Here is a 12,881-nt window from a genome sequence, read left to right on the forward strand (position 1 = left end):
TTCTGTTTTTTTCTGTTTCTCCTTTGCCTTTGTAACCAAAAAAAAAAAAAAACAAGAGATAACCCGAATTAAAATCACATGTTTTAAATAATTTAATTTGTTTGGATACAACTATAAAAAATGGATTTTTGTTACAAAATTACATCAATTTTTATAATTAGAGAAAGATTAAATTTAATAATTAGAGAAAGATTAACTTTAATAATTAGAGAAATATAATAGATTGTAAATTGTTTTTAACTCTTTAGATATTTAGAAGTTGAATTATAGAAAAATTTATTTTGATTAGGATTCAGGTTAAGTTTGTTTGTTCTTATAAAAAAGATTAAGTTAGAGTGTTTTATCAAGTGTGTTTGTTTTTAAGAGAGAAAATATAAGGGGAGATTGAAGCAAAAGACACAAAAGGATATAATTTTGATGACGACTCAAAAACTTAAGAAGGGGTAAGATTATATTTTTGGTACACATTAAGCTTCATAATTAGAGAATAAATAATTAGAAAATAAAAGATTAAATTTGTTTGTTATTTAAAGAAAAGATTAAGTTAATGTATTATATCGAATGAATTTGTTTTTAAAAGAGAAAAAATAGAGGGAGGTTGAAGCAAAAGACACAAAAGGATTTAATTCTGATGACGTGTCAAAAAATTAAAAAGGGGTAAGATTGTATTTTTGAAAATTAAGGGTATTTTTGAAAAGAAAAATCCAACCAAAAAAATGCTGAAAGGGGTAGTTTCTTAATATATAGTATAGATAAATATTAAAAAAAAAAATATTGGACGAGATGGGCCGTCCATCCCAAACACCCATCACTCTCAATACAGGCGAGACATTGAGCAAGTAAGCAAACTTCTATATAAAGGGTCTGTTGCTAACCCAAAATACACAAACTTCTTCTCATCCCGAAACAAATACTTATATATACACACACCACTAGCGGCAAAACCCTAAACCTTTTCTTGCTAAGCAATAATCTTGACAGAATGTCTTCGCCGGAAACGTCAACGGCTACGGTGGTGGTAGATAGGATCAGCAATTTACCAGACGATATCCTGATTCACATTCTCTCTTCTCTTCCCACCAAACAAGCATTTGTCACTTCAATTCTTTCAAAGAGATGGAAGCATCTATGGTGTTACGTTCCAGATGTGGAATTGGAATTCATCGGTGACAAAGCGGAAGAAGACAAACACTCCTTATTCGACAAATTCGTTTACTCAGTTTTGGTCTCGCTTGAATCTGCGGGTAAACAACAGAAGGCAAATACATGTTTTTCCCAATTATGTATCCACAGTTTCATCCTGCATGTTGAACACAGGACGCATGATTGGGAAAGAATGATCCCTCATCTGCCTTATTCTATCCTTACTTGTGAAACCCTTGTTGTTCTTAAGCTCAGTTTTCTCAATATGGGTGAGGATTTGACTTATAATGCCATAACATTACCCTCACTCAAAACCCTACATTTGAAAGTCATTCTCTTTCAACGGGACGATGATCTTATTCTCCTTACAGATAATTGTCCAAATCTTGAAGATCTTCTACTATTTGATATAACCTATGCCACTTCTTCTGCCATAGCATGGGCTGAAACCTTAACAAAGTTGAAAAGAGCAGATATTACCCACTGTAATTTCTATATTCTGATGGAAACAGTTTCAAATGCGGAGTTTCTACGGATAAAACTACACAGGGTATGTGTGATTAATTATTATATGCATTCATGCCATTGAAAATCAATAATGTGTGTTGTTTATTTTTTAATACTCTCTTTTTTAAATAATGTAGTGGTATTATCAAGGTTGTGACCTTCCTACATTCCATAATTTGACTCATCTCGTGCTCTGCTATGATTGGGATATAGTTACAAGAATGCTGCACCTTTGTCCTAAGCTTCAAAATCTTGACCTTTTCAAGGTTTGTTTCTTAAATTTAACAATCATATTTGATTTTATTTTTTTTCCCTTTCCTTTTTTAACATACAAGTATGTATCATTTTATTTCTTTTGTATTATTAACAGCACATAGATGGAAGTTTTTGGAAGAATAGATACTTTGGAGTATATGAGCATGAAAAGTGGTCCCATCCAAAATCTGTTCCAGGTTGCCTTTTATCAAACCTTAAAACTTGTACGATGCGTGACTTTGCATTTCCAGGCCTACAGAGTGATCACATTATGTTGGCAGAATTTATCCTGAAGAATTCAACAGTTTTAGAAAATATGACAATCTGGTGCTCCAGGAAATGGTCTAAAATAGAAAGAGAATTAACCTCATGTTCGAGGGCTTCTGCTAAATGTCAACTTTCAATTTATGATAACGAATATTATTATGTAAGTAGTAGTAGTTTCTCTATTCTCTCATTTGTTTCATTAGTTGCTACCACAAATTAAGAAAAAATTATCCTTAATTGGTTTATCTTTTTACTTGCATGATCTTTTTGAATTTGGTTAATTTTAAAAGGGTAGTGTAGCTGGCATAAGCAGACAAGCTTTAGGTTTCTTGGTCACTTTTGCAATGTCAGTGAAGGACCCTTAAATTATTATTATTATTATTAATTAAGAGATAAATAGAAAACATGTTGAAGAAGGTAGACACTAAGTGCATGTTTAGATCAGCAGTGAGTTCGGCAGAATTTCTGTGTCACTGGTGTTGCCGTCTAACTTTATCTCTTTTATGTAGAGCTCCGAAGAAAACCAAGAAGTGAGCAGCGTACCCAGAGCCAGAAATTCAAAGGAAACCTGCATAATCATGTAGTGTGTGCTATAATAGTGTTCAATGCTAACTAGCCTCATTTTTTTTGTTGGTTTCTACTTTGTTTTATAAGTATAAACTTATTTCTTGCTAGCTTTATATTATACCTATTTGTTAGTTTGTGTTTTGACCTTTGGTTTTTAATATTCATCAAGTTTGCAATATATACTTGTCTTGTCCGTTTATTCTGCACTACTAATCACATTCTAAAATAATTAACTGTATACAAGTATATCTACACCAATGTTTAACCGGGATTCTTTACCATACGAGATTCACTTAGGCATTACATTCATTATCTTGATTAAGCCAGTTAAGATCTATTCATAATTCAGGATGCCTGAAGTCAGATCGTTGATGTCGGATTGTCTATATCTGCTAGAAGGGTTGGTTCTCTACTCTTTTACGATCTGATTTCTCATCAGTTCCTTTCGTTAACTAAAATCTTAGTACCTGCCTTGTTTCTGGTTCCTGTCTTATAATGCAACGAAGTATTATGTTATGATCCTTCCGAACCTGGATTCGGTACAGTATGTCAGCCTTATAAATTTTAAGTCCCTTTCTTTTGGTGATTGACCAACTTGCCATAATTGATGTTCATCCATCCTTGGAATAAATCACTGGTCTGGACTAAAACTGCTTCTACAATCAGTTTCGATTTCGTAGTGGAGGGCCAGCATATTTGTTGCTAGGTCATTGATTTTTGGCTTTTACATGCCCTGCTGATCTTCATTGTTTAGGTTATGCTTCTGTTAACAAATTTGCTGCAAATGATTCTGCATGTTTCAGATTTTTATTTTTGGGTTCTTACTAGGTTCTGATCACTCTTAATTTTTTGTTTTTCCAGCTTTGATCATCAAAGTTTGACTTTGAAACCAATGCCACTACTTTAATAATAGAACAAATATGGTGATCAAAGCTTGAGTAGTAAAAGGAACATTAGGAAAAAACACTTATTCCTTTTTTCTTTATTATTGTATAACTATACTGTTTATTCAGTATTCATGTACTTCATTCTATCACTTGATAGATGTCCTAACCTCAAATTCCATATTTGAGGACAGCGTTCTTACATAATTTGAAACAGAAAAAGGGAATACCTCATTTGCTTCTAGGTGGTATAATCCCGGACCTTGCATATATTATGCATTGTCCCTACAAACTGAGCCAAGCTCACGAGGACAACAGTCTGTTGTTTTAATCCTTAATCAAGGTTACATTTCCTTCTTCGACTTGATTCTCAGACTGTCAAAATCTTCAGCATTTACATTGTTGACATAAGAGTTGTTCTCTGGATATCCATGCTTTTTGTAGCATATTTCCACTGTGTAACAAAATTAATATCGTCTTCTCTCGCCACCGGGTAGCGAGTAGGGTTTTTGGATATGAGTGAATGTAATTCGTATCCAACGCTGGTATTCAAATTTGAGTTGCTTCCATTGTTGTTACCTCTTGCCATCGTTTCATTTCAGATTGCAACCATCTCGTTGAGTAAAATCAATATTCACCAAGAACTGTGTGAATGAATGAGTTACTCAACAATTGATAGTCTAGAAGAAACAACTTTCATTATTATCTTTCTTTTGACAGTAAAAACAACTTTCATTAACAAAAGACACTACTTTAATATTCCTTTTACTGCTTACAAAGGACACTACTTTAATTAGTCTACAAAGCATAAGTAGACTAAATAAAATGAAAATTTAAGCATCAGGAAAATTTAAGCTTCATATCAAATTTGAAACCAATGCCACTACTTTAAGTTAGTCTACTTAGGTCTCGTTTGGATTGACTTATTTTTAAGCTTATAAAAAATAGTTTATGCAAATAAATAAGCTTTTATGTTAATTCATAAGTTCTCATTAACGAAAAATTGTATCTTGATAAGATGTTTTTTCCATAAATTACATTGACAAGCTTATGAATAATATAAACGTTTATTTATTTGCATAAGCTCAAAAATAAACCAATCTAAAATTGCCCTTATACTTTAAGTTAGTCTACTTATGCTTTGTTCTGTCATCAAAGTTTGTCTTTGAAACCAATGCCACTACTATAAGTCAGCTTTGATCATCAAAATGAAGGAGTGAAACTGTGGAAACCAATGCCACTACGTTATAAAAGAACATGAAGGAGTGGAACTGTGGAAGCAACATAGTTCATAAAATGCAACTGTTCATGTTTATAATATCAACCATCCAAACATCATTGTGTTTTTATCCAATAGAAAACAAAGCAGTAAAATTGGAGGATTTTGGTTGATGTTTGAGTGCAGAAATTATAATTAAAATCATAAAGTGATTCAATAGTAAGAAGTCAATACATGAAAATTAACATGGACTTGGTTCCCTTACAATTAAGCATTGATCACGTGCTTGGTTTGGATTCAATTGAACAAGCATCAACTAAATTAAAGATTCTCTACTAGAACAAGTGCCTATAATATGATTGATTTAAGACAATGAAGTAACATTGTTCCAAATTTAAGATCAATAGAAGTCATGAGCCTATCAAACAAGTGATGCTAAAAAGGAAAAAACTAAACTTCTTAAAGATTAAAGATCCGAATCACAAATTTTAAAAAATGAAAACAAAAAACATTTTCACAATAAATAGACGCTAAGTGGTTGGTCTCAAATGGTTATTGAGATTTAATAGAAGCAATCATTTATTGTGTGTATGGGAGAATCCAAATTCGAATTACTTACAACCATTTGTTCATTTGTCAGACTTTACTTACCTCTTAACCAAACTTCGGATGACCATGGTCCCTTTCCTCCGAAAACTAGATGGTTAAGACCAAAAACAAATCACATTGAGTTGAAACAAGATCGGTTTCTTGTGTAATAAGATAAACCTGATATGAAGAAGCAAATTTTGTACCAAAGCTTAAAATAAAAGATTGGAAAAGAGCATATATAGTTTGACTGATTTTGATAAAAGATGAACTATCAAATTAATATAGGAAGGAGACAGAGTTATGGTTTTACAACGCATAACTCAGTTACTTGTCTAGTACAAATGTGTGAGCAGATCTTTGCATGTTTGGAAAATTGGCAAAGTACTATTTCCAATGCTTCCAAATTCAGTTTTCAGAAAACATCCCTCAGTTACTTGTCGTTGTAAAGAGTGCTGCCGCAATTCCAACTGCAATCCAAACACGAACCCTTAACCTTTACAGAATGCTGCTGAGAGATTACTGCCGATCAAGCCATTAGAGAGCAGCAGAGACAAGAAATGTCTGAATTCTTTGCAACAGCTCAGCTTTTACAGAATCAGAAACTGAGGCTGCAGAGAAATTCTCTAGCTAGTTAGTTGGAAGTTTTGGTGCAAAGAAAATTAAAGCCACGATACAGTTGTACAGTTTCTAATGTTGAAAGACATAATATTCAACTATATAACAGCTTTTAAAATATTTTTCAATAGATTCATGAACAAATAAAATGCAGAATTCCACTTCAACCAAGTTACCATATGGCATCAATATGCAGAACAGAAGTATTTCAAAAAACAAATTAGTAATACCTCGACCCTTTGGAGTAATTACGTGTATAAGTTCATCGACGGTACATTATTCCTCCCTTTCTTCTTTACAAAGGCTCTGTAGAAAGAAAAATAGTATTATAAATTCCAACTTGGAGAAGTTACACAAAAAAAGAGATGTGTCTGAGTTTGAAGAGGAAAAGGTGGAATCAAACAAAGAAACACAACAATAGGGGAAGATAAAACAGTAAGAATGAATGTACAGCAGTTGTGAATATCTGATAGGAAAAAAGTATGTTGCTTAATAACATTTCTCGGATACAATATCACCAGAAATTCATTTTGAGTATTCATGGTCTTATTGTGATACATCTAAGTGGCAACTAAAGCTCATGCAACTGAACCTAACACTAAATCCAAAAAGCAGACACCAAGCTTATATTAGTAATTCACTAATCAGTAATCCCTTCTGTCAGACAACAAATCCTTATTAGGAAAAACATGACATTATATTATATGGCGGATAGCATAGCGGTATATGGCTATATGGCTTTTTTGTCATCTTCTCTTTTGGGCACGTCTTCTATGTGATTCCTCAGCAGCTCTGCCGCCAAGCACAGTGCTATGGCTGGACACATATCCTCTCCACCACAGCATTTTGTGCAGCGTTGGACCTCCACTGTGTCGCACACTGCCGTGATTGCGGTTGCCACCACTGCTATTGACTACAGAGAAATGGCTATAAACGTTGGACTGAGATGCATCTTCAATAAGACAGTACAACACAAAAATGACTTGAACATGATATGGCAGTGGTACAGTTATAGTTTCATTTGTGAATGGAAAAAGATAAGAAAAAGATAAGTTTAGTTATTTGATATGGCAAACCATTATTTAGTTTCTTAAGGCAAAAAGCGTCCTAATGCCTTGCTTACAGTGCCCACGGTTGGTGAACCTTTCATATCTTTGTCTAAAAACAGTTCCTGAATGAGAAAAGATTAGTCACTTTAGTCCTTGAATGGAGAGAAATTGCAAAACAGTCCTTGAAGGTAGACTCTTAGTCAATTTCAAGGACTAAAGTGACTAACGGAGTTTATATTCAGGGACGAAATTGACTAACAGAGTCTGCATTCAGGGACTAAATTGACTAACAGAGTCTACATTCAGGGACTATTTTGCAATTTATCTGCATTCAGAACTAAAATAACGACTTCTTTCCTATTCAGGGACTAAAGTGACTAATCTCCCTTGTTTAGATTCTAATTAGGCTTCGGATTTTTTATATTTTCCAGATAATTAGGCTTGTTTGAAATCATTCGTCCATGCCGATAAGCACGGCAAAATTGGCTTCAAGTTTCATGTACCAACACTCCATACACGATTTAGATCCACTTTATTCTAAAAATAGAGTTCATTGTAACCTTTTTCTACTGATTTCCTATCCCATTTTTATACATGGGACCAAGCTTTAATAAGTTTTTTACATAGATCTTGAAAACTCAAAGGAGTATTGCCCTTTGCCATGATCAAAAGTCCATGAAATTTATTTTTACATTGATTCAAGCCATCTTTGTATGATTCTTAATTTTGGGACCTTGATGGACAATCTATTTCCCTTTAAACACAATTTTAGAAAACAATGTAAAGGAATAACACATGCATTTTCAAGAGCTTGCACAAATGTATTTCTCTAAAGCATTAATGAAGGAACAATTGACATGAGGGTCGATGGTGGACGATTCATTAGTCGATAAAAATCGGTTGTCGTCATATTCATGCAAGACAACAGAAACGAAAGAAACAAAATGCATAAACAATAGCAATCTAATTGAGAACCCTTGAAACGTACAACCTTTGTAATGTTCAAACTAGAAAACCATAGTGAACATCACGGTTGATTCCTCTACACTTGTATAAGGACTTACACCAAAATTTATATTTTTGCATGTAATCGTGATAATGCTTGATCATTGTATAGCCTCTGCAAGTTCTATCATATGTTGCACCGAATTGAACGTAATTGCACCAATCCAAAATTATGGTTCTCAATTGTGAAGGATAAATGATAATGATCGATCTGAAGGTGTAAGTTCCCTCACAACAAAAATTACAATAATCGTTTTTTAGCTTTGGGAGGGATAAGTAATATTGGTCGGTGGATCAAAGTGAAATCTGATTGATAGACATGACAGCCAATCCACGATCGAATTGCTAAAATATAACCACAACTAATCCAACTACATTCTAGACAATCTCTTTATTTATTGCAAGCAGAAAGACGAACACTTGTTTATCCGATTTTCTATAGCTCTTAACTGTATATAAAAACATATATCAATTTTGTCATATACCATGATCAAATATTTTTGGTAACTAAGGTTAAAATAAATTCTTTTTATAATGGTCAATATTGTAGTAAGATAGTTCCTAGAATTTTATTATTATTTTTAATTAATTATTTAAATAAATATTACAAAAAAGATAAAGACTTACTACAATATTACTCGAGTTCTGGCTTGGAGGCCAAGTTTCCAATACGCAAGACTTTAGAAGCAAGCAATAAGGTCAAATTTCTCCTATATATAAATACTTATATACTAGCAGCAAAACCCTAAACCTTTTCTTGCTTTGTGGTAAAAAAAAAAAAAAAAAGAAAAAAAAAAGCAAGAAAAGAATCCTTGATCAAGAATACCGCACCATCTTAACAGAATGTCTTCGCCGGAAACTTCAACGGCAACGGTGGCGATAGATAGGATCAGCAATTTACCAGACGATATACTGATTCACATCCTCTCTTTTCTTCCAACCAAACAAGCCTTTCTCACTTCACTTCTTTCCAAAAGATGGAAGCATCTATGGTGTTACGTTCCAGATGTGGAATTGGAATTCGTCGATGACAAAGCGGAAGAAGACAAACACTCCTTATTCGACAAATTCGTTTACTCGGTTTTGATCTCGCTAGAAGCTGCGGGTAAACAACAGAAGGCAAATACACGTTTTTCCCAATTATGTATCCACAGTTTCATCCTTACTTGTGAAAGAATGCATGACTGGGAAAGAATGATCCCTCATCTGCCTTATTCTATCCTTACCTGTGAAACCCTTGTTGTTCTTAAGCTCAGTTTTCTCAATATGGGTGAGGAGTTTTATTATACTCCCATAACATTACCCTCACTCAAAACCCTACATTTGAAAGTTATTCGCTTTCAACAAGAAGTTGATCTTATACTCCTTACAGATAATTGTCCAAATCTTGAAGATCTTCTACTATTTGATATAACCTATGCCACTTCTTGTTCCATAGAATGGGGTGAAACCTTAACAAAGTTGAAAAGAGCAGATATTACCGACTGTGATTTCTATATTCCGATGGAAACAGTTTCAAATGCGGAGTTTCTATGCATAAAACTACACAGGGTATGTGTGATTATTATATGCATGCATACCATTGAAAATCAATAATGTGTGTTGTTTATTTTTTAATACTCTCTTTTTTAAATAATGTAGTTGTATTATCGAGGTTGTGACCTTCCTACATTTCATAATTTGACTCATTTGATGCTCTGCTATAATTGGGATATAGTTACAAGAGTGCTGCACCTTTGTCCTAAGCTTCAAAATCTTGACCTTTTTAAGGTTTGTTTCTTAAATTTAACAATCATATTTGATTTAATTTTTTTTCCCGTTTCTTTTCTTAACATACAAGTATGTATCATTTTATTTCTTTTGTATTATTAACAGCACATAGAAGGCACATACATTGGAGGTTTCCTTTCAAATTGGTCCCATCCAAAATCTGTTCCAGGTTGCCTTTCATCAAACCTTAAAACTTGTACGATGCGTGACTTTGCATTTCCAGGCCTACAGAATGATCACATTATGTTAGCAGAATTTATCCTGAAGAATTCAACAGTTTTAGAAAATATGTCAATTTGGTGCTTCGGGAAACGGTACAAAATAGAAAGACGATTAACCTCGTGTTCAAGAGCTTCTGCAACATGTCAACTTTCAATTTATGTAAGTAATAGTAGTTTCTATATTCTCTCATTTGTTTCATTAGTTGCTACCATGAGATTGTTGGATTTGCTGGATTTATGAACTTTGTGCACAAATTAAAAAAAATTATCCTTAATTGATTTAGCTTTTTACTTGCACGATCTTTTTGAAGATTTGGTTTATTGACATTAGTTTTTTGCTGCATAAGGAATGAATAATCGGTTAATTTTAAAAGGGTAATGAAGCAGGCATAGGCAGATAAGCTTTTGGTTTCTTGGTCACTTTTGCAATGTCAGTGAAGGACCTTTAAATTAGTATTATTAAGAGATAAATAGAAAACATGTTGAATAAGGTAGACACTAAGTGCATGTCTAGATCAGAAGTGAGTTCGGCAGAATTTCCGAGTTACTGGTGTTGCCGTCTAACTTTATCACTTTTATGTATAGCATTTGAATAATGGTGTTGTCGTCTAACTTTATCTCTTTTATGTAGAGCGCCGAAGAAAACCAAGAAGTGAGCAGCATACCCAGAAAATCAAAGGAAAAGTGCATAATCATGTAGTGTGTGCTATAATTGTGTTCAATGCTAACTAGCCTCTTTTTTTTTGTTGGTTTCGACTTTGTTTTATAAGTATAAACTTATTTCTTGCTAACTTTATATTATGCCTATTTGTTTGTTTGTGTTTTGACCTTTGGTTTTTAATATTCATCAAGTTTGCAATATACTTGTCTTGTCCGTTTATTCCGCATTACTATTCGCATTCTAATACAATTAACTGTATACAAGTATACCCCAATGTTTACACGAGATTCTCTACCATATGAGATTCATTTAGGCAATTCATTATCTTCATTGAGCTAGTTGAGATCTGATGTAGATGAGAACTTTTGGTTACCTCTATAATTCAGGATGCCTGAAGTCAGATCGCTGATGTCGGACTTTCTATATACGCTAGAAGGATTGGTTCTGTACTCTTTTACGATCTGATTTCTCATTGGTTCCTTTCGTTAACTAAAATCTTAGTACCTACCTGCCTTGTTTCTGGTTCCTGTTGTATAATGCAACGAAGTATTATGTTATGATCCTTCCGAACCTGGATTCGGTACAGTATGTCAGCCTTATAAATTTTAAGTCCCTTTCTTTTGGTGATTGACCAACTTGCCATAGTTGATGTTCATCCATCCTTGGAATAAATCACTGGTCTGGACTAAAACTGCTTCTACAATCAGTTTCGATTTCGTAGTGGAGGGCCAGCATATTTGTTGCTAGGTCATTGATTTTTGGCTTTTACATGCCCTGCTGATCTTCATTGTTTAGGTTATGCTTCTGTTAACAAATTTGCTGCAAATGATTCTGCATGTTTCAGATTTTTATTTTTGGGTTCTTACTAGGTTCTGATCACTCTTAATTTTTTGTTTTTCCAGCTTTGATCATCAAAGTTTGACTTTGAAACCAATGCCACTACTTTAATAATAGAACAAATATGGTGATCAAAGCTTGAGTAGTAAAAGGAACATTAGGAAAAAACACTTATTCCTTTTTTCTTTATTATTGTATAACTATACTGTTTATTCAGTATTCATGTACTTCATTCTATCACTTGATAGATGTCCTAACCTCAAATTCCATATTTGAGGACAGCGTTCTTACATAATTTGAAACAGAAAAAGGGAATACCTCATTTGCTTCTAGGTGGTATAATCCCGGACCTTGCATATATTATGCATTGTCCCTACAAACTGAGCCAAGCTCACGAGGACAACAGTCTGTTGTTTTAATCCTTAATCAAGGTTACATTTCCTTCTTCGACTTGATTCTCAGACTGTCAAAATCTTCAGCATTTACATTGTTGACATAAGAGTTGTTCTCTGGATATCCATGCTTTTTGTAGCATATTTCCACTGTGTAACAAAATTAATATCGTCTTCTCTCGCCACCGGGTAGCGAGTAGGGTTTTTGGATATGAGTGAATGTAATTCGTATCCAACGCTGGTATTCAAATTTGAGTTGCTTCCATTGTTGTTACCTCTTGCCATCGTTTCATTTCAGATTGCAACCATCTCGTTGAGTAAAATCAATATTCACCAAGAACTGTGTGAATGAATGAGTTACTCAACAATTGATAGTCTAGAAGAAACAACTTTCATTATTATCTTTCTTTTGACAGTAAAAACAACTTTCATTAACAAAAGACACTACTTTAATATTCCTTTTACTGCTTACAAAGGACACTACTTTAATTAGTCTACAAAGCATAAGTAGACTAAATAAAATGAAAATTTAAGCATCAGGAAAATTTAAGCTTCATATCAAATTTGAAACCAATGCCACTACTTTAAGTTAGTCTACTTAGGTCTCGTTTGGATTGACTTATTTTTAAGCTTATAAAAAATAGTTTATGCAAATAAATAAGCTTTTATGTTAATTCATAAGTTCTCATTAACGAAAAATTGTATCTTGATAAGATGTTTTTTCCATAAATTACATTGACAAGCTTATGAATAATATAAACGTTTATTTATTTGCATAAGCTCAAAAATAAACCAATCTAAAATTGCCCTTATACTTTAAGTTAGTCTACTTATGCTTTGTTCTGTCATCAAAGTTTGTCTTTGAAACCAATGCCACTACTATAAGTCAGCTTTGATC

The 12,881-nt window shown here is 33.3% G+C and overlaps 2 protein-coding genes and 1 long non-coding RNA gene across 4 annotated transcripts; 2 read left to right on the top strand and 1 right to left on the bottom strand.

Moving 5' to 3' along the window:
- Positions 1–901: 901 nt before the first annotated feature.
- Positions 902–2,411, top strand: LOC146905683 (FBD-associated F-box protein At3g52670-like). The gene is made up of 3 exons (XM_085724301.1): positions 902–1,693; positions 1,788–1,916; positions 2,021–2,411. The coding sequence occupies exons 1-3, from the start codon at positions 983–985 to the stop codon at positions 2,390–2,392; spliced, it is 1,212 nt and encodes a 403-aa protein (XP_085580427.1). The 5' UTR covers positions 902–982; the 3' UTR covers positions 2,393–2,411.
- A 3,259-nt stretch (positions 2,412–5,670) lies between these two features.
- LOC146905684 (uncharacterized) lies at positions 5,671–7,107 on the bottom strand. Its single transcript, XR_015019209.1, has 2 exons — positions 6,279–7,107; positions 5,671–6,041 (listed from the first exon to the last, which is right to left on the bottom strand). It is a non-coding gene; the product is annotated as an uncharacterized LOC146905684 (long non-coding RNA).
- A 1,652-nt stretch (positions 7,108–8,759) lies between these two features.
- Positions 8,760–10,954, top strand: LOC146905685 (FBD-associated F-box protein At5g56370-like). Of its 2 annotated transcripts, XM_085724304.1 has the most exons (4): positions 8,760–9,653; positions 9,744–9,872; positions 9,978–10,253; positions 10,725–10,954. In XM_085724304.1, exons 1-4 carry the CDS (start codon positions 8,946–8,948, stop codon positions 10,791–10,793), a joined length of 1,182 nt encoding a protein of 393 aa, XP_085580430.1. In that variant the 5' UTR covers positions 8,760–8,945; the 3' UTR covers positions 10,794–10,954. The 2 variants fall into 2 exon arrangements, with proteins under 2 accessions (XP_085580430.1, XP_085580428.1); XM_085724302.1 differs by having other exon boundaries at positions 9,978–10,954.
- The last annotated feature ends 1,927 nt before the right edge of the window (positions 10,955–12,881 follow it).

Source organism: Medicago sativa, chromosome 7 (assembly GCF_051527215.1).
Source record: "Medicago sativa cultivar Bolivia chromosome 7, Bolivia_mono, whole genome shotgun sequence".
NCBI classification, from domain to species: Eukaryota; Viridiplantae; Streptophyta; class Magnoliopsida; order Fabales; family Fabaceae; genus Medicago; species Medicago sativa.

Excerpts from the sequence above, each read along its gene's own strand:
- LOC146905685 (XM_085724302.1), top strand. The coding sequence starts at position 8,946 with ATGTCTTCGCCGGAAACTTCAACGGCAACGGTGGCGATAGATAGGATC. Across the intron at positions 9,654-9,743 it reads TATGCATAAAACTACACAGG|TTGTATTATCGAGGTTGTGA; the intron begins GTATGTGTGATT and ends TAAATAATGTAG. Across the intron at positions 9,873-9,977 it reads AAAATCTTGACCTTTTTAAG|CACATAGAAGGCACATACAT; the intron begins GTTTGTTTCTTA and ends TATTATTAACAG.
- LOC146905683 (XM_085724301.1), top strand. The coding sequence starts at position 983 with ATGTCTTCGCCGGAAACGTCAACGGCTACGGTGGTGGTAGATAGGATC. Across the intron at positions 1,694-1,787 it reads TACGGATAAAACTACACAGG|TGGTATTATCAAGGTTGTGA; the intron begins GTATGTGTGATT and ends TAAATAATGTAG. Across the intron at positions 1,917-2,020 it reads AAAATCTTGACCTTTTCAAG|CACATAGATGGAAGTTTTTG; the intron begins GTTTGTTTCTTA and ends TATTATTAACAG.